Below are 27736 nucleotides of genomic sequence, written 5' to 3' on the forward strand. Positions count from 1 at the left end.
ATGTGATGAGTCACCCAAAATTTTCAGACGCCCATAAAATCATAAATATGACAGGTGACGCAACCATCTTGACAACTTTTATGCATACCCACCTGGGGAACACACTGTGCGAGTTTGATCAAAATCTGATCAATCCTGCAGGAGGAGCGATTTTTGTAAACTGTAGATGGACGGACAATGCGTGATCGCATCCAGCTGTAGGCCAGGCTGGATGAGATTTAAAAAAAAAAAGGTCTTGCACACAGATCAGAGTTAAAGTATGTATCTTTACTGAAAAATTTACTATGACACTGTAAGGCACATATATTCAACAGTCTCAATCCGACAAACAAAAGAGTAGAGTTACATCAGAATGAACAGCGTTAACATGAAGACTGGATTAGCGCTTATTTTTCATACTTTACTGAAATGTGACAATAACAGGCACAAAACAAAACCAAGTTTTCTCCCTAAATTAGAAAAGGTAGCACCCAAAACAATCAAAAGCACGCTGATTTTGCAGTGTTAATATCTCTGTAATGTTATAAAGCTTTCTCCTTAACAATTAGTCATTCTGCAATTTGCAGGTCACGATATCCAACAGCATCAGAGTGTGTGTTTTTTACTGTAAAACTCAGGTCATGTCCCCGGTTGTAATTTGCACACGTGGTCAGGAACGTCTTCGGATTTAGCGCTAACTATAATCACGGTGTAATAAAACAGCAGAACCGGTGTGGAAAACAACAGTAATTTGATTTATGAACGAACAAACCAATGCTACATGACACAACCTCGCTGATGATATAAATCTATTGCTAATAAATTAGTAAAGGATGACTTTTGAAAATCTCCACTCTAGTGTTAGAAACCTCTCCCAACATTCATGTAATTAAAAAAAATTAAAAAAAAATTTAAAATCATATAAAAGCTAGCAGATGAACCTCGTGATTCTAAAAAGTTTTCTAAAAAAAAAGGTAGAAAGGCTCAAACATCTGCATGCTATGCGAGATCGCAGGTTACTGCTGCTTGTATAGTGAAGAAAACCTCAATGTGCACATTAGTTGCTTACTTAGGGAAAAATAATAGTTTTAAAAAAGCTCCTAATGTTGTAAAGTGTTATTGGTAGCCCTTTGGAAATCAATTCTAAAGTTTGATATGAAGTACAGTAATTTTTAGCTTTTTTTTTTTTCCTGTTTAGTGTAATTACAGTAGATAGATCGCTCCATCAGTTAGTATTCGGAGCACTGAAACTTTAATAAATCAACAAAGTAGTATTTATAGTAAAGTAATGATCTTAAATGGAGAATCAGAAACCCATAATAATAAAGCAAATGACTTGATGGTTTCATGAAAGATGAACATCAGGACTGGAACACGACAGGCTCAAAACACCACACTGGTTGAGGACAGAAGTAGATAATCATGAATTATATGTAGAATTATTCTATCCACATTCACTGGCTATGAGCAATCGTGCGCTCTGATTGGCTACTCTACGACTAGGATATCAGCTCATATACCATGAGTAAAGAAAAACAAAATGGCGGCACGTGTTGCTGAACCAACCAAGGATGAAATTAATTTAAACAAAACCCTCTACTTGAAAACAAAACCCCAAAAAATAGGAAAAAAAGGAACAAAATATTGAATGAGAATATTTGATGGTAAGAACGCATCATTTTTTTTTTCAAGAATTATCATTGCTTTTTTTTCCCACCTTTATTGGATAGGACAGTGTAGAGACAGGAAATGAGCGGGAGAGAGAGACGGGGAGGGATCGGGAAATGACCTCGGGTCGGAATTGAACCCAGGTCCCTGGATTTATAGTATGGCGCCTTATCCACCTGAGCCACGACGCCCCATCATTGCATTTTTCACAAATTGCTCCCGTCATTTCGTCGGTTTGTTTACGTTCTAAGTGGAAATGATTTTGTCGGGCGTTTTGTATCAAGTTTTTTCCTTATCGGATTTGTAAAAAAAGAAAAATAAAAATGCTCCTGTTTCTCAAAATCCATCGAATGTGGATTGAATAAAACAGTTATTCCACTCAATCTCGTCATACATGGATTATAGCCAACTATCAGCTCATGTGCGACTTGATTTTGTGGAATAACTTAAATATTATAGAACTTTTTTTTTTCTCTATAAGGTGACAGAATTTTGAAGGCTGGACATTAAACTGCAGAGCTGTGTGTAGTTTTGGAAATTATAGTACCTACAGAGACTCTAAGCATATGAAAGGATCCATGTTCTTTAATACAGTGAAATGTTGCCACATTAACTCCCAAAATGAGAAAAACAACAACAAACAGTACAGTCCTGCTCTGAATGGTCCACTTCACACCATCATTTTTAAAGAATTTTAAAGTCCATGTCCAAACTCGGGAAAACTCCAAGGTCTCCTTCTCTCTAGTGTTTTTTTTTTAATTCTATAACACTTCTCTCATTTAAAAATAAATAATTTTTTAATCGATCATCTTTAAAGCTGTGAGAATGCAGGAAATGGGCCATTCAGTGAGTCAGGACTGGTTTAGTGTGAATACGATACTGCAGTTTAGAAAGAGTTACATGTGGATCGTGGACAGTGTCGGATCAAGACGCCTAGCAAGAAGACTTCTCACAACACTGCAGCAAAGTGAAGAGAATGAGAGTGTGAGTGTGTCTGAGTGTGTTGCTCCTGTTTTTTTTCTTTTCCAGATGTCCATCACCTGTGCCAGAGCAAGAAAATAAAATTAGTATGCATATGACGACAAAAATTCTTGACATAATTGTAGCTGTTGAGGTAATTTAAAGGGGAACAGAGGGCAATATATAGAGTAAATATAACAATAAAACACACACATTAACGAACCTTATTCAAGACTTACAAAAGGTTTTTTGTTCTAAGGTTGGAAAGTTATAGTGTTTTGAAAGTAGCTCGAGCAAACTATTTCCGCAGTTTGAACAGCCCGCCATGATATTAATTTTATCCAATCAGAATGCACGTTCATTTTCTCTGCGTACTCATGACGTATGTATGTGCCCAGTTGTGTTGGCTCACTGAGGTTGGGACTAGCACGTGTGAATCGGAAAGTAGGATGAATTGTAAATGATCGGCTACACAATGCCACAGTGTGTTGCTTTCGGGTGTAATAACAGGACCGATGGAAAGCATAACGATCCTCCAGACGTGTCTTTTCACTCGTTTCTGCTGAAAAACACCAAGCGAATTCGAGCTTTCTTCTCTTCTTTCATCATCACCGGAGTCGAGAGTACAGTGGGGCAAAAAAGTATTTAGTCAGTCACCAATTGTGCAAGTTCTCCAACTTAAAAAGATGAGAGAGGCCTGCAATTTTCATCATAGGTATACCTCAACTATGAGAGACAAAATGAGAAAAAAAAAACCCCAGAAAATCACATTGTCTGATTTTTAAAGAATTTATTTGCAAATTATGGTGGAAAATAAGTATTTGGTCAATAACAAAAGTTCATCTCAATCCTTTGTTGGCAATGACAGAGGTCAAACGTTTTCTGCAAGTCTTCACACACTGTTGCTGGTATTTTGGCCCATTCCTCCATGCAGATCTCCTCTAGAGCAGTGATGTTTTGGGGCTGTCGCTGGGCAACACGAACTTTCAACTCCCTCCAAAGATTTTCTATGGGGTTGAGATCTGGAGACTGGCTAGGCCACTCCAGGACCTTGAAATGCTTCTTATGAAGCCACTCCTTCGTTGCCCGGGCGGTGTGTTTGGGATCATTGTCATGCTGAAAGACCCGGCCACGTTTCATCTTCAATGCCCTTGGTGATGGAAGGAGGTTTTCACTCAAAATCTCACGATACATGGCCCCATTCATTCTTTCCTTTACACGGATCAGTCGTCCTGGTCCCTTTGCAGAAAAACAGCCCCAAAGCATGATGTTTCCACCCCCATGCTTCACAGTAGGTATGGTGTTCTTTGGATGCAACTCAGCACTCTTTCTCCTCCAAACACGACAAGTTGAGTTTTTACCAAAAAGTTCTATTTTGGTTTCATCTGACCATATGACATTTCTCCCAATCCTCTTCTGGATCATCCAAATGCTCTCCAGCAAACTTCAGATGGGCCTGGACATGTACTGGCTTAAGCAGGGGGACACGTCTGGCACTGCAGGATTTGAGTCCCTGGCGGCGTAGTGTGTTACTGATGGTAGCCTTTGTTACTTTGGTCCCGGCTCTCTGCAGTTCATTCACTAGGCCCCCCGCGTGGTTCTGGGATTTTTGCTCACCGTTCTTGTGATCATTTTGACCCCATGGGGTGAGATCTTGCGTGGAGCCCCAGATCGAGGGAGATTATCAGAGGTCTTGTATGTCTTCCATTTTCTAATAATTGCTCCCACAGTTGATTTCTTCACACCAAGCTGCTTACCTATTGCAGATTCAGTCTTCCCAGCCTGGTGCAGGTCTACAATTTTGTTTCTGGTGTCCTTTGACAGCTCTTTGGTCTTGGCCATAGTGGAGTTTGGAGTGTAACTGTTTAAGGTTGTGGACAGGTGTCTTTTATACTGATAATGAGTTCAAACAGGTGCCATTAATACAGGTAACGAGTGGAGGACAGAGGAGCCTCTTAAAGAAGAAGTTACAGGTCTGTGAGAGCCAGAAATCTTGCTTGTTTGTAGGTGACCAAATACTTATTTTACCGAGGAATTTACCAATTAATTAATTAAAAATCCTACAATGTAATTTCCTGGATTCTTTCCCCCCCATTCTGTCTCTCATAGTTGAAGTGTACCTATGATAAAAATTACAGGCCTCTCTCATCTTTTTAAGTGGGAGAACTTGCACAATTGGTGGCTGACTAAATACTTTTTTGCCCCACTGTACCTCTCCTAGGTTCAAACTGGTACCCTTCTAAGCCATAGCCTGCTTGCAGTGTGTCTTGCGGGATCTCTTCGTATGATTCGGCAGAGCTGTCGCTTTCACTTGATGTGCCCGACGCCATGATTACACGCTTCTCTCCTAGTGCAGTGGGTAGGGCTGACGTCACGGTCTTTTAAAAATGGCAACTCTTGTGCCGTTTAGCGTATCGACTATTATATTTACAATTACCAAGATATTTCGTTGTTTTCTAGTATATAAATTTGATAGAATACTTAAGAATACGTTACTTTGTCACATCAGCAACTGTATATATTATATTTGGTACCCCTTTAAAGCTAGTGAAGAAATGTCAGGAAAAAAAAGTGAATTCTTTTGTACATAATCATCACCTTTAAACCTTCATCATTCCTTATTAATATAAATACAAAAGTGATTATAGAAAATCCGTGCGCTCTGATTGGTCAAGAGCACACTCCGAAGTTTGGTTTAAAACTATTCAAGGGTAAGGTGGAATTGCGATTCATCAATTTCAAAACAAAGTATGTTGTGTGACTCGGCGTAGATAAGTGACAAGTCTGCGCTAGGGTGCATCAGTTGCCCCCTAAAAATGAAAAGTTCCTCTGATCATGATGTATTTTTGTTTTTATGTTCCTTTTGGTAAGAAAACACACTGGGTGAAATATTTTGACAAAATTCAAAAGTTTAATGGTGGCACCAGGAGCTCAAAGTTACGGAAAAAGCTGCTATTTTATGACAAAATTTCGATCATCTGTGGTTGGTTGAAGAGAGCAACTAGACTTGCTTGAAGATTCTTGAAGACGTTTCGCCTCTCGTCTGAAAGGCTTCCTCAGTTCTGTCTGACTAATAGGGAGTATCAGGTATTTATCCTCTCATGGATCATCATAGAATCTGAATCAGAATGCTGATGGCTGCATTGTAGGTGGCTGATAGATGTCATAGACACCCACCTCTGTTCAGTGATGGTCGTTCCAGGTTGACAAAAATGAACGATCCTCTCTGGCTAACATGTCTGCCAGTTTTCTGGAAGTCCTCTCATACTCCCGCACCAGTCGAAGGGATCTCATCCCAAAGTACGTAGAAACATATCTGTGAAGATTCTCAGTCATCCAGGTACATAGTAATCTGTGGTTGGTAGAAGAGAGCAACTGGACTTGCTTGAAGACGTTTCGCCTCTCATCATTCTGATTCGGATTCTATGATGATCCATGAGGGGATAAATACCTGATACTCCCTATTAGTCAGACAGAACTGAGGAAGCCTTTAGGATGAGAGGCGAAACGTCTTCAAGAATCTTCAAGCAAGTCCAGTTGCTCTCTTCTACCAACCACAGATTACTATGTACCTGGATGACTGAGTATCTTCACAGATAAAAAATTTCGATCACTTTTCATGAAACATTATGGCACCTTATAGAGTATACCAAATATCTTAGATGCACATTTTTAGTACATATTCTAAATATATTATCAAGCACAGTTTGAGTTTTAGCTGTTCATTGAATCATTGTTCAACTACTTTTAAACAATACAAATGTATTATGAATCACATTAATGCTTCTCAATCCCTTGCAAAGGTTCTTAACATGATCTCTGGCTCACAAGAAATCAATAAATGGAGTCCAACATTGTGATTCAAACCTTAGGCGAAAACATAAAATAAGCGTTTTTTGGCAAAAAATGAACCTCATGGTGCCACCATTAGACTTTTGAATTTTGTCAAAATATTTTACAGGATGTCTTTATTGGTGAAAAGGAACACCCAAACAAAAATGCATCAGATTTTATGAAAGTGAGGGCAACTGATGCACCCTAGTCTGCGCCACACCGTTATTTCATTTACATGAAGATTTTGAAGTTTGAAATAAGTGCTTTTTTTTTTTTAAATATGATTTTTTTTTTAACCTTAAAACAATTATCCGCCTCAGGCTCCTTTGAGCAAAAATAAAACGTCAACAAAAATTTCACTTTACCCCAAATGTGTTCAGTTAATTAAATCATGTTTGGTGTCTGAAGTTCTATTGCACCATTTTGTAAAAAAAACAAACGTGTATAAATATAAAATTTAGCATTGACGCTAGCGAGCAACATTTGTTAATTTTCTACATATAAAATACCAGCTCTATAGGGGTGTTCACACGGCAACTTTTACTCCGGTGTAGCACCGGGGCTGCCCCGGTAGAGCGTTCACACGGTACAAAGTTATACCGGTGTAGCCCCTGAAAGCTGCTTAAACCGGTGCAAATCTAACCCTGCTCGGGAGGTGGTTTAAGAAATTTACTCCGGAGTAAATGCTAGTTTGTGGGGTAGCACAGATATAAAATGGGCCGTCTGAACGCTACAGGGGTAGACTTGCTACGCGTGAGGAGAGTTGATTACATACGGGCATTGCATAATTTGCATCCTGGTATTTTGCGCTTCCAAAATGGCGAATATCAACAACAACAGAACAGTCAACAGTCTTCCAGTGTTGCCAGATTGGGCGGTTTTGAGTGCATTTTGGCGGATTTGAATATATTTTGGGCTGGAAAACGTCAGCAGCAGAGATGCCAACCTTTCAATAAACAGATCTGTAGTCCGGGGCCGAAGAATCTGTAGTTTTCGTATTGTCCGCTGTGCCGGACAGAAATATCGCAGTTGCAAACCGTGCATTGTGCGAAATACATCCCCTTTCACGAAGGAACAATACACGGCCATGTTGCTGTACATTTATCATTAAATTTCTGGTTATTCTTGCTCGGCTTCCAGTGTTGCCAGACACTGCTGACGTTTTCCAGCCCAAAATACGTTCAAAACCCGCCAAAATGCACTTAAAACCTCCCAAAATGTAAACTGTACTTGATGCCTATCTTGTAAAGTAAAAATATGCAGCTAAAGACCAGTATACTATTTGTAAATCGAACAACAATGCAAACAACTTCTAAATGGCAACATGAGCCCGTCAGTGCTGGAGGTGAAGAATCTGCTGTCTGGTACTCGGCTCCGGGCGGCTGAATCAGATTATAACTCTGCAATCATCTGCTGTGTTCTGAATCCTACATGCACCAGTAGGTGGCGCACACGCAGAATATTATGTAGGCTACGATGCATATCTAACATCTGCATTGCTGAGGTTATTTATTTTTATTTGTCTTTTATTTATTTATCTTTTTATTTATCCTGTTTGTTTTATTAATTTTATAGGCCTAGTTATTCTGCTTAATTTATTTTTGTCTACATCCATGTATTTTCTTCATCTGTTATCCTGATTTTTGGGGATTTGTTAGATTGTACCTGTTTTATATAATTCAATTAAAAAAAAAGTTAGGCTACGATGCATGGCTGAATGTAACATGAGAAGAGAAAATGGAGAATGGATTGCGTCATTCTTATTTACTAGTTCATGAGTTCAGTTTCTGCACTACATTACACACATTCATATTAGTCTTACAGTTACATCGGATGCCCACGATCTCTGATTGGGTCACAGAAGTGTTTAATATGGATTGGATTGGATGGAGACTAGTGGATGTAGATAGTACATAGAATGTGCTGCATCAAAGTCCTTCTAAGGCTATATAAGTGTCTCTGGCTGCATTCTCACACAGAACGTTGGTGCGAAATATTTATAAACATCTGATAAAAACCCGCCGAACTAACGTCAAACCCGCCCAATTTTTATCAACCAGCCCAAGCCATTTTTTGCCCGCAAAGTAGAAATCAAAACCGCCCAATTAAGCGGGAAACCGCCCAATCTGGCAACACTGTCGGCTTCTCCATTGTTGGACGGCACTATCACAAATTTTGATTGGTCGAGTTCAAACCCGGAAGCGAATATCAACCAATCAGCGACGACGTATCACGAAAGCTTTGACTGATTCCCGCGGATTTCATCCTTCCGAAAATGCGGAATGGACTGAATTTTCTTCGATCATGGCGGAGTTCAACGTACCAAACAAAAATGCGGAACGAACTGATTTTTTTTTCCCGATCACTGCGAAATTCGTAGTTTCGAATTAACTGGTCGTAGTGGTGCAAAAGTGGCAGAAAATCGTATAAAATATGAAAATTTCGTAGTGGTTGGCATCTCTGCAGCAGTATCTGGCAACACTGGTGTCTTCATCCACGTTGTTTTCCCGGCGCTTGGTGATGCCATGACAACCGGGAAAAGGAAGTACATTTTCACGCATGCGCATATTTCATTTCCACATTATTACTATCGTATAGCACGGTCGCAAAAACTGCCGTGTGAACACAAGTGGGGCTGCACCGGTGCTAACACGCTTCTCTCTAGTAAGCAGGTTTGTGACGTGTGAACGCTCCACAAAATTTACACCGGCGTAAGATATATCACAACAAAATACATCGGTGCAGCATCGATGCAAATATGTGCCGTGTGAACACCCCTTTTATTTGCACTGAGATTTATCCGCACTGCAAATTAGCTGTGAATCATTAAAGCGACAAATTAAACAAAACTGGCTCTAATAATTCCTCAGACCAATCCTAGGGCGCGTGGTCCGACGTTACATCAACTCCCTGCTCACAACTTCAGTTCCGAACTGCAATTATTTCCCCATTTACTGTTTGACGTAAAATGGAAGAAAAACCTCTTGCTGTGATTTCATCTTATCCTATCAGATACAACCTCTTATTAAATGATTAGAGACATTTTGAAGAAGAAGGAAGTAGCAGATCACTGGTGCCTCTGGTCCATGTATGTAGCTAGTACAGCTAGCTTGCTTTGCTAAGCTAATCTGAAAATGAAGCTCGTAGCGAGTGAAGCCGGGCATGTAACATGCAAAGAAGTGATGTATTATACTACGACTATTACTCATCACACTCCACATGTGAAACTATCATCCACCGCTACAGGAGTCAGGGTACCTCAGAGCAGGCCACAGGATTTGGGGGGGCGGAAGGGGTTATCGCCAGACGGGACGCCCATCAGCAGAGGGTCTTTATGAGCGTTCTGGAGACAGAAATTCTTCAGATCTGTGGCTGCCTGAGAGACCTGAACAAGCAACAGGTTCAACATCACATGAAAAGGATCATCAGGAAAATACAAACGCAACTAATCCTCATTATAACAATCACAATCTTTATTTATTTGACAAACAGCAAAAGATATGAACCATGTGAAAATACTACAAATGAGTTTCACTTCTATGGAACTTTTATTTATTTATATATATATATATATATATATATATATATATATATATATATACACACACACACACACACACACGTGCATCTCAAAAAATTAGAATATTGTGAAAAAGTTCAATATTTTCCATCAGTTATTTAAGAAAGTGAAAGTGTTATATATTACAGACTCATTACACATAAACTAAAATGTTTCAAGCATTTTTCTATTTTAATTTTAATCAGTATGGCATACAGTACAAAAACATATAAAAAACCCATCTCAAAATATTAGAATATTTCATTTCGAGTTTGAGTAAAACCGTATGAACACAGTGTATCTCTCGGTCTAGTTCAGTACACACAACCACAATCATGGGGAAGACTGCTGACTTGACTGTTGTCCAGAAGATGATCACTGATGCCCTCCACAAGGAGGGTAAGCCACAAAAGGTCATTGCTGAAAAGGGTGGCTGGAAAAGGTGCACAAGCAACAGGGATGGCCGCAGTCTTGAGAGGATTGTCAAGAAAAGTTGATTCAAGAACTTGGGAGAGCTTCACAAGGAGTGGACTGAGGCTGGTGTCAGTGTATCAAGACCCATCACGAACAGACATCTTCAAGAAAGGGGAAACAACTTTCACATTCCTAATATCAAGCTACTCCTGAGCCAGAGACAATGTCAGAAGTGTCTTATCTGGGCTAAGGAGAGAAAGAAATGGACTGTTGCTCAGTGGTCCAAAGTCCTCTTTTCAGATGAAAGTACATTTTGCATTTAATTTGGAAATCACGATTCTAGAGTCTGGAGGAAAAGTGGAGAGGCACAGAATCCAAGGGGTTTGAAGCCCAGTGTCAAGTTTCCACAGTCTGTGATGATTTGGGGTGCCATGTCATCTGCTGGTGTTGGTCCACTGTATTTTATCAAGTCCAAAAGTCAACACAGCCATATACCAGGAGATTTTAGAGCACTTCATGCTTCCATCTGCTGACGAGCTTTTTGGAGATGCTGATTTCCTTTTCCAGCAGGACTTAGCACCTACCCACAGTGCCAAAACTACTACCAAATGGTTTGCTGACCATGATATTACTGTGTTTGATTGGCCAGCCAACTTGCCTGACCTGAACTCCATAGAGAATCTATGGGGTATTGTCAAGAGGAAGATGAGAAACACCCGACCCAAAAATACAGATACGCTGAAGGCCGCTATCAAAGCAACCTGGGCTTCAATATCACCTCAGCAGTGCCACAGACTGATCACCTCCATGCCACACCGCATTGATACAGCAATTCATGGTAAAGGAGCCCCAACCAAGTATTGAGTGTATAAATGAATATACTTTTCAGAAGTTGGACATTTCCGTATTGTAAATCCTTTTTTTGATTGATCTTAGGGAATATTCTAATAATTTGAGATACTGGATTTCTGATTTTCATGAGCTATAAGCCATAATCATCAAAATTAAAACAAAAAAGGCTTTAAATATTTCACTTTACATGTAATGAATATAGAATATATGAAAGTTTACCTTTTTGAATTAAATTATGAAAAAAAAGGAACTTTTTCATGGTATTCTAATTTTTTGAGATGCACTAGCTAGTATATGTAAAATGTGGATGGAAGTATCATCCAGAGCTGTCATTCATTAATTATTCATGTTCTGGGCGGAGTCGTCAGCCCAGGAAGCTGTATTTGTTGTGCTCCAGATGCTCGCTGGTGTGTTTATATTCCCCATGTGTCTCCATCAGAGGTTTAGCACTGTATATTGTAAAGCGCCTCCTGATGTGTCATTCAAGCCCAACGTAAAGTGTGTGTGTGTTGTTTATTGAGTGCGTTTTGTTTGTTGCACTGGTTGAACTGTGGCTTAGTACAAGACTGAGTGCAGAGGCTAATGGGGCATGTTTGGTGAACTGGTAAAGGTTTGGTTGTTCCTTGGTTGAGGTGAGCAAGGCGTGTAACGCTCAAAACAGAGTCTGTAAACATTACTCTGAAAAAATACTTCATTTGTTTACAACCATGTTACATTATTTTTGTTCTCTTTAGTCGTCACGGCGTTTGATCCTATACTCGTGTTCAAGATGAATAACACGCATCTGCGCCTGTCAGAGACTCTCTGTGGCTGTTCTTAATGCCGAGAGCTGCTATAGTGTTTGTAAATAATCCTGCATTATTTTTTTAAAAGGCAAATTAAAAATAAGCGCTGGATAAAAACCCATCTATCTTACGGAAATAAAGATACAAGTTTCGTTGTCCAGTGGTCAAATATTTATGAGATACGTTACCTTGCACTTACGATTGAGTTCCCTGTGGTAGTAGTCGGATGTAGTTTGTATGAACGGTCGTCATACGGTCACAAAAGCCACCAAAAATCAGGTCTATTATTATTATTATTATTTTAAAAGGTCATCGGCAAAGGTTTTAAATTTATACACATTTGAAACTTTATATGTTAAAAAACCCTCTGTGATTTTCTTCTGGTCCCAATAAGTATTGTTAATAAGTAATAATTAAAATAAGTTAGAATAAGTTAGCGCAGATCACGGCGAATTTCTGCTCGGCTATTTTCGTGACCACTCGGCGCGTGACGTCATTCAAGACAAACCAATCGCTTGAGTTGAGCCCACTTCCGTTTATTTGCATTGCTGTTCGGCTTGAGTGCAGACGTGCGTTCAGGAATTTCCAAAGAAAAACCCCCCATGCCTTATAGTTGTGCAGTGAACTGTAACAACGGGACCGGTTCAGGAAGAAGTTTTTACCTTTTACCGAGAGAGGAGAAGAAGCAGAGAGAGTGGATTGTGCGCGTGAAGCGAGAGGGTTGGCAGCCGGGTAAATACGCCACTCTGTGCTCCGATCACTTTTTGAAGAATCCCCATCTGTTGGAGAGTTTAGGTGTCCGCGTCGGACAGAGAAGCTCAAACCTGACGCTGTTCCGACAAAATTCGAACACAAAATCAAGCAGTCAAAGAAGAAACGGAGCAGCAACGCTCAAGCAAAAAGGTGAAGATTGGAGGTAAACATTTTTACTTTTGCTTGCAATTGACAAGTCAAGAATCCTGAGGGATCCTGTACAATCATTGTGCAAATGAGACAAAGGGATATTTCCTCGCTCAGAGTCGGCTATAAATAGTATAATGCCGCGGATGGCAGGCTAATGTGGCCTACTGGCGCACTGTCCAGTAATCGTTCCCTCTATCCACTAGGGAGGGCGGTTTAATTATTCTTCAAAAGGGCTCTCATTTAGTATTACGACGAAAGTAGGAATTTATCATAACTACCAGGATAAATCGTTTGGGCGCGAGTCTTGTCGAGGTCCGGGGCCACCGCGATCAGAGTCGGCCGAGTCGCTGTCCGATTCCGAGGCCGCGCGGTCAAACCAGTGAGCCGCATTCACCGATTGCTTTGCAACGGCCATAGGTTCATACATATATTGTTTCACCTCTCGATATTCAATTTGGAGAGTTCCTACTTCAAAATCACTATCAGACATTTTACACAACCTCTCACGACCAAAGTCCGTACACGTGTGCTCGGTTCGCAGGTAAACACAGAGCTGCTCCCGGTCTGTTTGGCTTAAATGACGTCATGACGACGCCCCCTGGCGGTGAAAGTGCGTATAAGTGAGATGTAAACAAACCTTCGGAACTTGCACAAACCAGTATATTTTAACCGTTTTATTCAATTTTAGGGTGCAAATTAAACACCAGGAAAATTGAATTCGCTTTTTGGGTCGTTCTTCTAGACAATAAAGTTGATATTCTACATTTCACCTCCGACCTTTGCCTAGGACCTTTAAGTACGGAGCGCTGTATGGGACCCATCTTAAGTATGGGTCTTTCTGATATTAAAATAATAATAATAATAATAATAATAATAATAATAAAATTAAAACCCTGGACACGAAATTAAATGATATCCTGTCTTTTTTTTTTGCATATTTTATACCTTTCATTTTTTTTAAAAGCATGATAATACATCGAGACCAAAGGATATGTATACTTTCAATAGGTTCAACATAATTTTCTTATTAATAAAAAGTTTAAAAAAATTATGGTGTGGTACCTGGGCTTAAAAATACAGCAACAAAACAACATCATTATTTACAGGCCACAATATTTAGTCCAGACAATAAATAAGGTATAAATAAAGTAAAAGCAAACTAGTAGCTCACTAACAAGTTATATCAACTAAAATTGCGACTTTACTGGTTTTTTTTAGTTCATTAATTGTGTAAATTTTTAAAAGAAGAAGTTTTTTTCCCCACAGCCGACTTGAGAGAAAAAATAAACAAAGCGGCTAACTGTTAAGCTAACTAACTAGCAGCTGAGCTGACTAACATTAATTGTTTCTCTGAGATGACGAGACACTTGGTTGTAACATTTAACAAAATAGATTAATATTTAATTTATAATTTAAAAAAAGACAACACTTTCGGCTAATTAGTCATTTTGTTTAACATCTGAATAGATTTCTAACCCCACAGTTAGCAACTAGTGTCATTTCTTTCACTGAATCCCAAATCACTCCATTTCATACTCGCAGTGCCCTAGGTAGGGAGCAGAAGCGGCTACGTCACAACAGCATGTAGTGCTCATGTATAGGCAGGGCAACGTGATTTGGGATTCGTCTCAAAACTTTCACTCGATTACAGGGTTTGTTGAACACTTACGTGAATTCGGCGCACACTGGCCTCCAGCCGCAGCTGTTTCACGGCTCTGTGAGCGACGGCCAGGCTGCTGCTGGTGGCGTTATTGTTCGACATGATGACAAACTTAAAGATTCACAACTTAAAGTTTAAACGCTCAGAAAAAGAAACCGGAAGCGCTGACAGTTCGAGAGTGAACTTACTCAATAGACGCCTCCTGATCAGGGTTGCCAGACAATCGGTAAAATCCTACTTGTTTATTAGGGTTGCCAGGTAACCACTAAAATCTGGAGACTTTCCGAAAACCTGTTCTACATACTAGAGATGGGATTTATGGCTCTTTGATGGGATCCGCATCTTTGTGATCCGTTCTTTGAAAAGAGTTGTTCAAAAGACTGGCTCATTTGGCTCTTTTTAAATATTTATTCAGTTTTAAGAAGACAGCGTCTAAAGAAGCCAGATCCCTCTGCTTAGACAGTGACATCAATATTTCTGGACATACCTTTTATATAAAGCAACCTAGACTTACATTATTGTAACCCCTAAACGCTCATAAATAACCATTAAAAAACAATGAGGGCTTCAATGAATGTCCATGCAGAATGGCTTTTCTGTAAAAAAAAAAAAGAACCCACTCAAGAACGCAAGAATATCTCATCTCATTATCTCTAGCCGCTTTATCCTTCTACAGGGTCGCAGGCAAGCTGGAGCCTATCCCAGCTGACTACGGGCGAAAGGCGGGGTACACCCTGGACAAGTCGCCAGGTCATCACAGGGCTGACACATAGACAACCATTCACACTCACGGTCAATTTAGAGTCACCAGTGTTCTCGCTTCTCGAAGGCCGATTAATTGGAAACAATCTGACTTTCAGCTGTTTGGTCAATTCATTCGCTTCTTCCACATAAGGGCAAGATGGCAGCAATATCGAGTTTAGAAATAAAACAGCTGCTCCACTCATTCTCTCCATACTGTGTATTCCGCCATTACTGCTCGGCTCAGGCAATTACTAAAAAACAGGACAGAACTGGATGTCACCGGTTTTAGCAACAACCGTGGGGAGGTCACTGCCCGAGTGATGTGTCCTGTCCCGTTCCATTCCAGGTTTTAGCAACAACCCTCGGCTCACGTTCCAGGAGGACTGGTGCAACTAAACTCATCTCATCATCTCTAGCTGCTTTATCCTTCTACAGGGTCTCAGGCAAGCTAGAGCCTATCCCAGCTGACTACGGGCGAAAGGCGGGGTACACCCTGGACAAGTCGCCAGGTCATCACAGGGCTGACACATAAACACAGACAACCATTCACACGGTCAATTTAGAGTCACCAGTTAACCTAACCTGCATGTCTTTGGACTGTGGGGGAAAACGGAGCACCCGGAGGAAACCCACGTGGACACGGGGAGAACATGCAAACTCCGCACAGAAAGGCCCTTGCCGGCCCCGGGGCTCGAACCCAGGACCTTCTTGCTGTGAGGCGACAGCGCTAACCACTACACCACCGTGCCACCCTAATAAGAACATACCTAAAGGATTATTGTGTCACATTTTTGGATATAGTCCAACTTGTTCTTCTTGTGATCCTGATAAAAACTCAGCCATTGTTGTCATAACCTATTGATATAACAGTGTACAATGGGGAACAGAAATGGTAAGTTAGGGAAAGAAAAGAAAAAGCAAGTAAGCCTGAGGCTACATGTGGTATAATAAGAATTGGATGTTCCTATGACAGCCCAAACATCCAGTTTATGAAAACCTCGTATGGCAAGGATTATTTGGCACAGTTTGACATATGGGTAAAGGACTTAGGATTCCCTGAGAAGGGCAGTTTTAGTCCCAGGCAGATAGAACAGTTAGAAAAGTTGAAACAAAAGGAAAAAGAAGAGTCTGCAGATAATGTTAAGTTCTTAGGGGACTGGAGGGTGTTTTCTGCATGGAAAGAAGAAACACTTAAGAGAGAAAAGACAGGCAGGGCTCTCACCCTCTTCTCAGTGTTTGAAATTTCAGATGGACCCTGACCTGGAGTCTGCCCCATCATCCCGACACACACTGCCTCCTCAGCAAAGCAGAGCATCACTCCCACAAGTGCCTCACCCACAGAAAGGGGGAGAAGTCGAGACAAAAAAACAAAACAAAACTGAGCCTCTGGAATCTCTCCCAGCTTACCAGCTGCCTCCAGCATCAGTGCTTCTCTGTCACACATGAGATCCGGTCTTGCATATGGCGACGGAAGAGACACCCTCCTGGACCTGACCACATGCTCACTAGTGGGTCCACAAGGCCGTAACCTAAAGTCTGAAGTCCTTCATCTTCCAGTGGTGGAAATGGCTGGAGCTGACAGCATGCTTCTAATCCACAGACTCTGGATGACAGCTGACATGAAGGAAAGCATGGCTTCTCTTCCCAATGTGAGAGAGGTAGGAGGAAAGAGATTTGGTAACGAACTGTTGATGTTTTGCAGAGAATTCCGACTGACCACCCATGAACTTCGCCGCCTACGCATGACCAAGATGGGTATAGATTGGAGCAAGATTTCCAGAGAGTGGCCAGAAGCTGACCAGCAGATGGCAGTAGTGAGTATAGAAATACCCTCACTGCTCTCTGTGTTCATTTGATCGAAGCTTTTCCCTTGAACATAGACATGACTAAGAGCAGTATGTATAAGCAAGAAGATGGTGCAGTGGTGTCAGCATTTCTTGCTCGTCTCACTGCCATGCATGAGAAACACAGTGGCCTGACCAGACCTGTGACCCTGGCTGGAGTGGAAGGCACTCCTGAGGTCTGGGAAGCACACCTGCAGAACAGTTTCATGAACGGTCTGAATCCAGCAGTGGCCAAGTCAGTAAAGCAGCTCTGTCTCCTGTGGGAAACCACCAGCCTCACCAAGATCGAGCAGTACGCTGTGCATGCAGAAAGGCTGATGAAAGAGAAGGGGAAGACAAAGTCAACAAAAAGAGACCAAGGCCTACACACCGCCGCTCTCACTCTTCTCCAGACTGCTCAGCCTGGACCTAGAGGAAGAGGTCGAGTAGGGGCCAAGGCAGGATGACCTGGGGTGACCCGTCCTGGATAAAAGGCACAACCTGCTACAACTGCAATCAGAAGGGACACATTGCTCGAGATTGTCTCCACAGTAGCAAACAGAGGCCCCATGAGGAGTACAGCAAAGCAGACTGACGGGCGGACTCTGGGAACGGGCCCCACACAGAGAACAGGGGAGGTAACACACACACACCTGCTGATACACATACACATAGACAGGAACATTCACATAACGTTAAACACATTAGTAGCAGCACCTGCATGCAACAGCAAGACTACACAGAAACGCCCGATACACCAGTCCAGATAGATAGACCTGAAGTTGCATTAAGTTTGTTAAAATACACAACTACTCCCTTCTCTAAACTCCCTTGTATGCCCCTCACTGTATGTGGGCATGTGTTAACCTTTTTAGTACAACCTCGATTCCAAAAAAGTTGGGACAAAGTACAAATTGTAAATAAAAACGGAATGCAATAATTTACAAATCTCAAAAAGTGAGACATTTTGAAATTTCATGACAAATATTGGCTCATTTAAAATTTCATGACAGCAACACATCTCAAAAAAGTTGGGACAGGGGCAATAAGAGGCTGGAAAAGTTAAAGGTACAAAAAAGGAACAGCTGAAGGACCAAATTGCAACTCATTAGGTCAATTGGCAATAGGTCATTAACATGACTGGGTATAAAAAGAGCATCTTGGAGTGGCAGTGGCTCTCAGAAGTAAAGATGGGAAGAGGATCACCAATCCCCCTAATTCTGCGCCGACAAATAGTGGAGCAATATCAGAAAGGAGTTCGACAGTGTAAAATTGCAAAGAGTTTGAACATGTCATCATCTACAGTGCATAATATCATCAAAAGATTCAGAGAATCTGGAAGAATCTCTGTGCGTAAGGGTCAAGGCGGGAAAACCATATTGGGTGCCCGTGATCTTTGGGCCCTTAGACGGCACTGCATCACATACAGGCATGCTTCTGTATTGGAAATCACAAAATGGGCTCAGGAATATTTCCAGAGAACATTATCTGTGAACACAATTCACCTTGCCATCCGCCGTTGCCAGCTAAAACTCTCTAGTTCAAAGAAGAAGCCGTATCTAAACATGATCCAGAAGCGCAGACGTCTTCTCTGGGCCAAGGCTCATTTAAAATGGACTGTGGCAAAGTGGAAAACTGTTCTGTGGTCAGACGAATCAAAATTTGAAGTTCTTATCACGGAACAGACAGGAGAGGAGATCAATTGCGCTCAAACCACAGTTTATTAATAACAGGGGAAAAGGGAGTTGGGAGAATGTGTGAAGTCCAGTGGCAGGATAACTGAGAGGTAGGGATGGCTGGTGGTGACATCTGAGGTCTCCCATCCAAGTATTGGCCAGGCCTGACCCTGCTTAGCAGCTGAGATCTGACAGGATCTGGCGTAGTCAGAGAGCTGTGGCTGTAGGCTGATAGTACTTGGGTTTCAGGCAGTCTCCCAGCGAGCAGTCCCACAGCAGGCAAGAGTTAGAGAGCAAACTGGAACACAGAGTCACAAATCAGGTAGCAAAATAGGGGACAGAAATGCAGGGTCAGGTTACCAGGGCTGAAGAGTAGGGCTCCAGGCAGGGCTGCTCACACCAGGCAGATGGAGAGGCAGGCTAGCAGCAGGGCTGAGCGAGCTAGAGATCAGGCGAAGGTACAAGAGGGGCAGGCAAGAGGCAGAGTCAACGGGACAGAAGGCAGATCAGGTTACCGGGGCTGGAGAGCAGTCTGGAACAGAACAGAACTGGAACAGAACAATTTCAGGAGTCAGAGTAGTAGGAACACAGAGCAGGTTATCAGGCTGAGAGTTGCAGACGATCTGACACAGAAGCTTGGGAGGACTGCAGCTTAAATACACACAGGGGGGAAGCAGGTGATCGGTAACAGCCAATGGCAGCCACTGGAAGTTAATAAGAGGAAGTGAGTGCGGGCGTGGCCGGTAATGCTGAGTGGAGATGTTACCTGAAGAGAGAAGCCCACAGGTAGGACCATGACAGAACACCCCCCCCCCCCAAGGGACGGCCCCAGAAGTCCCTAGCCACAGATCACCAAAGACGGGCGGGAGGAGGGGGAATACCGGTGGAGGGTTAGAACTCCTCAGACTGCTCAGTGTCCATAGCCTCCGCACCCTCTTCATCGTCAGAAGAATTGTCATCCAAGGACCCCCGCCCAGGATTCAGTTCAGCGTCAGGCTCAGGCGCTGGAGCAGGGGCAGGGTCCGGAAGTGGATCCGCACGGTGAGAACCCCTACGTCGGCCCCATCGGATGGAGGGCTGGTCGGGGTGTAGCCGATGGAAGTCGGCGATGAGGGCCGGATCCAGAATCCTTCCAGCAGGAACCCACATCCTCTCCTCAGGACCATAGCCCTCCCAATCCACCAGGTATTGAATAAGTGGTTACTGTTATTTTGTATCCTTTAACCGAACGCCATTAAATGTATTCCGTTACGCCCCAAGCCTGCATGCGACAGCCCCCGCAATGCCTTCCTAAACTCGTGGATAGTCTACTATAATCACGCGATTGGGGTGCTCTTGAAGGAGCAGCGATGGACGGGGGATTTCAGGCAGGGCTGGGGGCGAACATAGTATACTGTGCGTGCATACTGTCCAGTGTGAAAAGCAGAGAAGAACACACTGCTCGAGAAACGGCGGGATATGATTGCGGGCTAATGTGAATATTCTTAGCTTCAATCAGATATATGAAACACAATGTTATTAAGCCGTTGTGGTTATGAAATGATTCAATGCCCTGTGCGTTTGATATGGTGTTCAGTGTGACTTGCTCTCCCCTCGTTTGTAACATGAATTGCGTGCCGCGTGTGCCTTGGTTGGGGTTACTTTATGGGGCTGGAAAAAGTTGGCTGTGTCTTACCTGGCTCAGCTGCCCCACTGCCTTTGCTAGTACATGCTGCATCATCCGAATCATTTTTAAAATATTTATGCAGTGAGCCCCTGAGTCTCTTGGTTTCTTCGTCTCTTTTTCTCTTTTCTTTTCTTTGCTCCTGACTTGTGCATGTTGGCAAATGGCATGCACGCTGATTGTTGAAGCGCTATGATCGAACGATGTCGTTTTTTTTCACCTTAATCAAAGAGTCAGACCAAACCATTTTTGCATTAGGGGTGGTAGGGGGTTCTTGATGCCTTTTTCAAAGACAATAAAGGCAAAAGATCAAGAAATCATTTATTGAATGCAAATATAGCACATTTCTCCCCCAAATCAACACATTTTGAAATGAAATAAAATAATCGCAACTTGATGAGAGCCCAGTTCTGGGCCCTCCCCATTCCTGGGCCCAGGACAACATAGCCGTTTGTCCCCCCCTGTCGGCGGGCCTGCTCACAAGTACTGGTTTAGATTGATAGGGCTATAATTAATGTTTTGGTAGGTTTACACTAAACATTTTAAAATGTTCAATTACTTACTATTAATAAAGTAATAAAGATTGTACTCAACATGTGTTTGTGTGTTGGATGTCAGTGCACGGTAACTATTTCAGATCAGAGGTGTAATAACTAAGTAATTGAGTGGAAATAAGTGATAATGCATTTTACGGCCCTGATGCTGTGTATTTTCCTGGAAATTACCTCCTTGTTTTTTCAGGTAATTAAACAAAAACAACACTAAAAATGTCATAAGGATAATTGATGGGTTTATCAACACAGCTAGGTAATTAAGTAGGAAGAGGCAATAGTGCATTTTACAGCTCTGATACCATGTAGTTTCCATGAAATTACTAAACTTGTTCCAGTGTAGTTACAGGCAAATAATGTATTTTTTTTTACCATCTTACTACTACAACGACTTGATTTGTCTCTTTCTTGGTAATAACTAAGTAATTGAGTGGAAACAAGTGATAATGCATATTACGGCCCTGATGCTGTGTATTTTCCTGGAAATTACCTCCTTGTTTTTCAGGTAAGTAAACAAAACAACAAGTAAATCCTGGACTCATCATTTCAGTAACTACAGATTAATTTCAAATAATTACCATTTTATTATACTTGAAATGAAAGCTTTTTGCATCGCTATTACCTAGAAACTGCAGAGTAATTACACTGGAAATTGCATAGAAATTACTCGATATAAGCAGTTACAAAGAATATTACCATGAAATTACATCAAAATTACCATAGAAATTACCACCTTAATGAAAGCTGTTTGCATCGCTATTACCTAGAAACTGCAGAGTAATTACACTGGAAATTGCATGGAAATTACTCGATATAAGCAGTTACAAAGAATATTACCATGAAATTACATCAAAATTACCATAGAAATTACCACCTTAATGAAAGCTGTTTGCATCGCTATTACCTAGAAACTGCAGAGTAATTACACTGGAAATTGCATGGAAATTACCTGTAATAAGCGGTTACAAAGGCAATATTACCATGAAATTACATCAAAATTACCATAGAATTACCACCTTATTAGCGATCCGTAATGTAAAGTGTTACCGTCCCGGTAATAATAAATGTTAAGAACACGTTATTAACTGAGCTATACCGTCATTGATGGTCTCATTTTCATTAGTAAGACCATATTTGACAAAATAGACAACTTGCACTTGGAAAATGGGTGAGCTTAATATCAAAATGCTGTTAGTTTTAAAGATACCACAAACACCATTTTAAGCCTTGGTCCTGTAAGACAATTAAAAGGTCATGGGATGATTATTTGCTGCCTTCCAAATGCATCCATCTCTGACACCAAAGACAGCATTTTGAAACTCATGTCCGAGCATAAAACTATCAAACGTATTGTTGTGCATGTGGGAGCAAATTATGTTTTCAGAGAACAGCTGTTTGTCCAAGATGATTTCAGAAAACTTTTTTTCTGAGCTCTATAAGACTGGAATACAATCTTTTATTAGTGGCCCACTTCCAGCGAGAGGAAGTTTTGCATTTTCTCGACTCTTCAGTCTTAACACCTGGCTTGGAAAAACTAGTTTTTCATTTGGTATGAACTTCATAGACAATTTTAACCTTTTCTGGAATCGCAGAGAATTCTACAAGCCAAATAGCACTGAACTCAGCTGGATTGGAGCCAAAGTCTTAGTAGACCATTACAGACTTGCAATCTTTTCTCAGCCAGCATTGAGGAAAACAGTTGATAAGATGTCGCAGACTGACATAGTTACAAAAAACAATACCTCTGCAAAGCCAAAACAATCATCTTTGCAAGTCATCATCAAGGACACACAGACATCTGACCTGCCAGACTGCCAAGATTCAAAGACAGACTGCCAAAAATCAGAGACAAACTGCCATACAAAGAACTCACCAATTTCTCGCTCTTCTGACTTCACTGCGCCATCTCCATCTCCCACCCGCATGGATTTCCCAAATAGCATGAAAAAATTGCTCCCAATGGCTACACTCTCTTTTTCCAGCCCAAATCTGTCGCGACAAGCAGTGTACCCAGTTCATCAAAATTGTGTTCACCCAGGACTTTCAGCTGGGTACAAATCTTTTTCACCATCCAAAAGATACATGTCATCTCCAATCCTTTCACCCTCAAACCAAATGGAACATTTAGAAAGTCTTGTTTGATGTACTCTGGGTCCCTGAAAATGGGTGTAGTTTTGAAAACCAGCTGGGACCCAATGTGCCTATGCCATTCTCTATTCCTGTGTTGATAAGAAATAGAAAACATAGAGCACATTTAACCCAGGGGGTAAACCAATCTAATCTCCTTCCTGTTTTAAAACAACATCAGAGTGCACAAACAGATATTACTTTTAGACTTTCTGTAAAGCTAGCTCTTCTGAACGTTAGATCACTTTTAAACAAGTCATTTTTAATTAATGATCTTATCTGCAAACACAATCTTGATTTTTTGCTTCTAACTGAAACTTGGCTGGATCAAGCAAATAGTGCTACCACCCTTATTGAAGCAGCTCCCCCAAATTTTAATTTTTTGAATGTTACCCAACAAGGGAAAGGTGGAGGGATCGCAAATATATTCAAAGTCTCTTTTCAATGTAAACAATCCTCACTTGGTGATTTTACGTCCTTTGAACACTTATGTGCACTTGTTACATGCTCTCCTAACATTATTATTATTAACTATTTATAGGCCTCCGAGACATTCAGCCAAAGTCTTTCTTGAAGAGTTTGGTGAACTGTTGTCAGTCATTTGCTTAGAGTTTGATTGTCTTTTTATATCTGGGGATTTTAACTTGCATGTAGATAATACTGATAACACTTATGCCAAAGAACTACTTGCACTTATTGACAACTTCAACCTAGTACAACATGTACAGGGGCCGACCCACTCTCGTGGTCATACCCTTGACCTCGTCATCACAAAGGGTCTTACTGTTTCTACTACTGTTGTTGATCTGGCCTTATCCGATCATATCTCTGTTTTCTCTGATGTTTCTATGTCTCCTCACATTCAGAACAGCTCAACGACTATGGGTAGGAGAGTCATAAAAGACAACACATGTGCTCTCTTTGAGCAAGCTCTCTCTCAGAACTCAACCAAAATGTCAGACTCTGTAGATGATTTACTGGAAATTTTTAATTTAAATATGACCCAAATTATGGATGATATTGCTCCATTCAAAATCAAAAGAGTCAATGATAAGCAGAAAGCACCATGGAAGCAGTACCCGGCTGTTAAACTGCTAAAGAAAGAATGTAGAAAGACTGAAAGAAAATGGCGCAAATCTAAACTTCACATCCATTATCAAATCCATAAAGAGATGCTTTGTAATTATAATTATGAAATTCGTAAAGCAAGAAGTAGAGAAGCTAACTAATCCCCCACCACAATTAGCACCTGAACTTCTCTCAGTTAATAAATGCAATGAGTTTGCATCCTTTTTCAAAGGTAAAATTGATAAAATACGGCAGAATATTGCTCATAATATATCTCAGTTGCAAAAAATTGAAAAACTGCAATCACCAATGACACAGATAGATAACCTCAACACAATGTCAGAATTTTGTTTAATTGATTGTGAGACTCTTGAAAAAACTGTACAAAATCTCAGTTCCTCAACATCTGAATTGGACATTCTGCCCACCAACTTTTTTTTTTTAAAGATATTTTTTGGGGCTTTTTTCACCTTTATTGGATAGGACAGTGTAGAGACAGGACAGGAAATGAGCGGGAGAGAGAGATGGAGAGGGATCGGGAAATGACCTCAGGTCGGAATCAAACCTGGGTCCCTGGATTTATGGTATGACGCCTTAGCCACCTGAGCCATGATGCCCCCTGCCCAACAACTTTTTTAAGTCTGTTCTTCATCTTATAATTACAGATGTGCTTCAAATTATAAATATATCCCTAGAAACTGGCGTTGTTCCTGTGTCCCTGAAAAAAGCCGTTGTAAAGCCCCTACTTAAAAAAAATAATCTGGATCCTTCAGTATTATATAACTACAGGCCAATATCAAATTTACCATTCATCGGGAAAATCCTTGAAAAAATTGTCTTCAATCAGTTAACTGCCTTCTTGATATCAAACAGCCGTTTTGATAATTTTCAGTCAGGATTTCGTGCCAATCATAGCACTGAAACAGCGCTGATTAAAGTTATAAATGACATACGTCTTAATACTGATGCAGGCAAAACATCGGTCCTGGTATTACTGGACCTCAGTGCAGCTTTTGATACTGTTGATCACAACATACTGCTATATCGACTTGAACACTGGGTTGGATTGACTGGTAAAGTTATCAATTGGTTAAATTCATACTTAAAAGATAGAAGCTTCTTTGTTACCATGGGAAATTGTTCAACGTCAATGTCCTTCACCTGTGGTGTCCCCCAGGGGTCGATTCTTGGACCATTACTTTTCAACCTTTATATGCTCCCACTTGGGCAAATTATCAATAACAATTCAATTTTGTATCACTGCTATATGCAGATGACACCCAAATTTATTTTGCTTTATCACCTAATGATTATGCCCCCCTTGAATGTCTCTACCAGTGTATCGATCAAATCAACAGCTGGATGTCACAAAATTTTCTTCAGCTGAACACAGATAAAACAGAAGTAATTCTATTTGGAAAAAAAGATGAAAGACTCAGGATTACCACTATTCTTGACACAAAAGGGATTAAAACTAAAGAAATGGTTAAAAATCTTGGTGTTTTCATTGACAGCGAGCTAAACTTTGACAGTCACATGAAAGCAATCACTAAAACGGCATTTTATCACCTAAAAAACATTTCCAAACTAAGAGGACTTATGTCAAAAAATGATCTGGAAAAACTGATACATGCCTTCATCTCTAGTAGGGTTGATTACTGCAATGGCCTTTTCACAGGCCTGCCAAAAAAGACCATCAAACAGTGGCGGCTGGTGAAAAAATTCTTGGTGGGGCTGGTGTGTGCCAGTAGAGTTCCCTGCCTAGTCCAGTATAAGCATTCAAATGAACAGTCAGAATATGACAATTCCACAATAATAATTTAATTTCCTTCTCAATATCAGCAGTTTCACAGATAAAGTAAATTAACAATTTACAGCTATATTAGGCTCCATTTATGCTTTGGAAAGGAACGGTTTCAAATACAATACAATACTCAAGTTCTTGAGAGAAGTTTACAGCAAGGGTATGATTTCAGCTGAATCTATACAAATCAACTGTGTGTGTGTGTGTGTGTGTGTGAGAGAGAGAGAGAGAGAGAGAGAGAGTGTGTGAATGAGTGAGTGAGAGAGAGGGAGGAAGGTTTCTAATGTGAGTGTGGGACTGAGTGAGAGAGGTGGTGTGTGTGTGTGTGTGTCTGATCCTAAGGTGAGTGTAAGATTTCTGTGTGAGAGAGTGACTATGAAATGAGGTGTGTGTGTGTGTGTGTGTTCTGAGCTAGGTGTATTTCTGTGAAACGAGACAGTAAGAGGGGGAGCGAAACACAGTGTTGACACTCTTGTTGTGAATACAAACTATGACAAGAAAGATGTGTGATTATTGTCCAATATGAACCAAAAGTCTAGTTTTAAACATCAGACAGAGAGAGAGAGACAGAGAGAGAGAGACAGAGAGAGAGAGAGAGAGATGCATTTTCTGTAGCAGGGGCAAAATTTCCAGCGCCCCAAAACCATTAAATTCGGCGATGCTGATTGGCCAAATATTTATGATTTTTCCTGAGCAACCATACACGATTGGCTATTCCGCTGCACTTCTGGGGCGCTTTGCCGAGCGCCCAAGAAGAGAAATGATACGCGTCTGTCGGTGGAAATTCACCATTGAATGAGAGTCAGTTGGTGGAAATGTTGTTTAAATAATTCAGATCGCATGTAGGCACACACTGTTAAGTAAAACTGACATTGATAATAAAATTTGTAGAAATATATATCGATATATTTTATATTTTTTTCCCCTCCACATCTGGGAGGGCGGCGCCTGAGCGCCCCCTATGAGCCAGCCGCCACTGCCATCAAACGACTTCAGCTGGTTCAAAATGCAGCGGCGAGGGTTCTCACACGAACAAAAAGAACAGAGCACATTACTCCAATTCTAAGGTCCCTTCACTGGCTTCCAGTAAGCTACAGAATTGACTTTAAAGCATTGCTGCTGGTGTACAAATCTCTAAATGGTACAGGGCCCAATTACCTCTCTGATATGTTGCAGCGGCCTAACCCAATCAGATCTACCAGATCGCAACAGAAAAATTTACTATTAAAACCTGTTGTTAAAACAAAGTGTGGTGAAGCAGCTTTTAGCTACTATGCAGTGCAGCTATGGAACCAACTGCCAGAGGACATTAAAAATGCTCCTGCTGTTGGCAGCTTCAAATCTAGGTTAAAGACCAAGCTGTTTTCAGATGCTTTCTGTTAAATTATTAATATTGTCTTCTTTACATGTTTTATAATCTTTACTTTTACAGTCTCTGCATGTTTCAAATTTACTTAACTTTTATTCTATTTTATTCTGCTGGGTTTTTTTTCTTTTTCTCCCCCTATTTGAACTTCTACTTCATTTTATTATTTTATTTCTACTATTGTTTAATTCTTATTATATTTCTTTTAATTCTTTTAATTATTTTAATTAATCGTTTAATTCTTATAATTTTATATATTAGAATAAAAATAAAATTATTTTATGTAATTTTATTCTCTAT

General features: G+C 40.8%; 1 protein-coding gene across 1 annotated transcript; it reads right to left on the reverse strand.

Moving 5' to 3' along the window:
* Positions 1 to 246: 246 nt before the first annotated feature.
* On the reverse strand, positions 247 to 14833 carry si:ch211-286b5.5 (uncharacterized protein LOC100003596 homolog). The gene is made up of 3 exons (XM_060899175.1): positions 14624 to 14833; positions 9700 to 9826; positions 247 to 2687 (listed from the first exon to the last, which is right to left on the reverse strand). The coding sequence occupies exons 1-2, from the start codon at positions 14714 to 14716 to the stop codon at positions 9701 to 9703; spliced, it is 219 nt and encodes a 72-aa protein (XP_060755158.1). The 5' UTR covers positions 14717 to 14833; the 3' UTR covers positions 247 to 2687; position 9700.
* Positions 14834 to 27736: the final 12903 nt, after the last annotated feature.

This window comes from Neoarius graeffei, chromosome 18, assembly GCF_027579695.1.
Source record: "Neoarius graeffei isolate fNeoGra1 chromosome 18, fNeoGra1.pri, whole genome shotgun sequence".
Classification (NCBI taxonomy): Eukaryota; Metazoa; Chordata; class Actinopteri; order Siluriformes; family Ariidae; genus Neoarius; species Neoarius graeffei.

What these genes read in the sequence shown, in the direction of transcription:
- si:ch211-286b5.5 (XM_060899175.1), bottom strand. Translation starts at nt 14,716, where the DNA reads ATGTCGAACAATAACGCCACCAGCAGCAGCCTGGCCGTCGCTCACAGA. An exon ending in CCAGTGTGCGCCGAATTCAC is followed by an intron (nt 9,827 to 14,623) that starts GTAAGTGTTCAA and finishes TTGCTTGTTCAG; the next exon opens with GTCTCTCAGGCAGCCACAGA.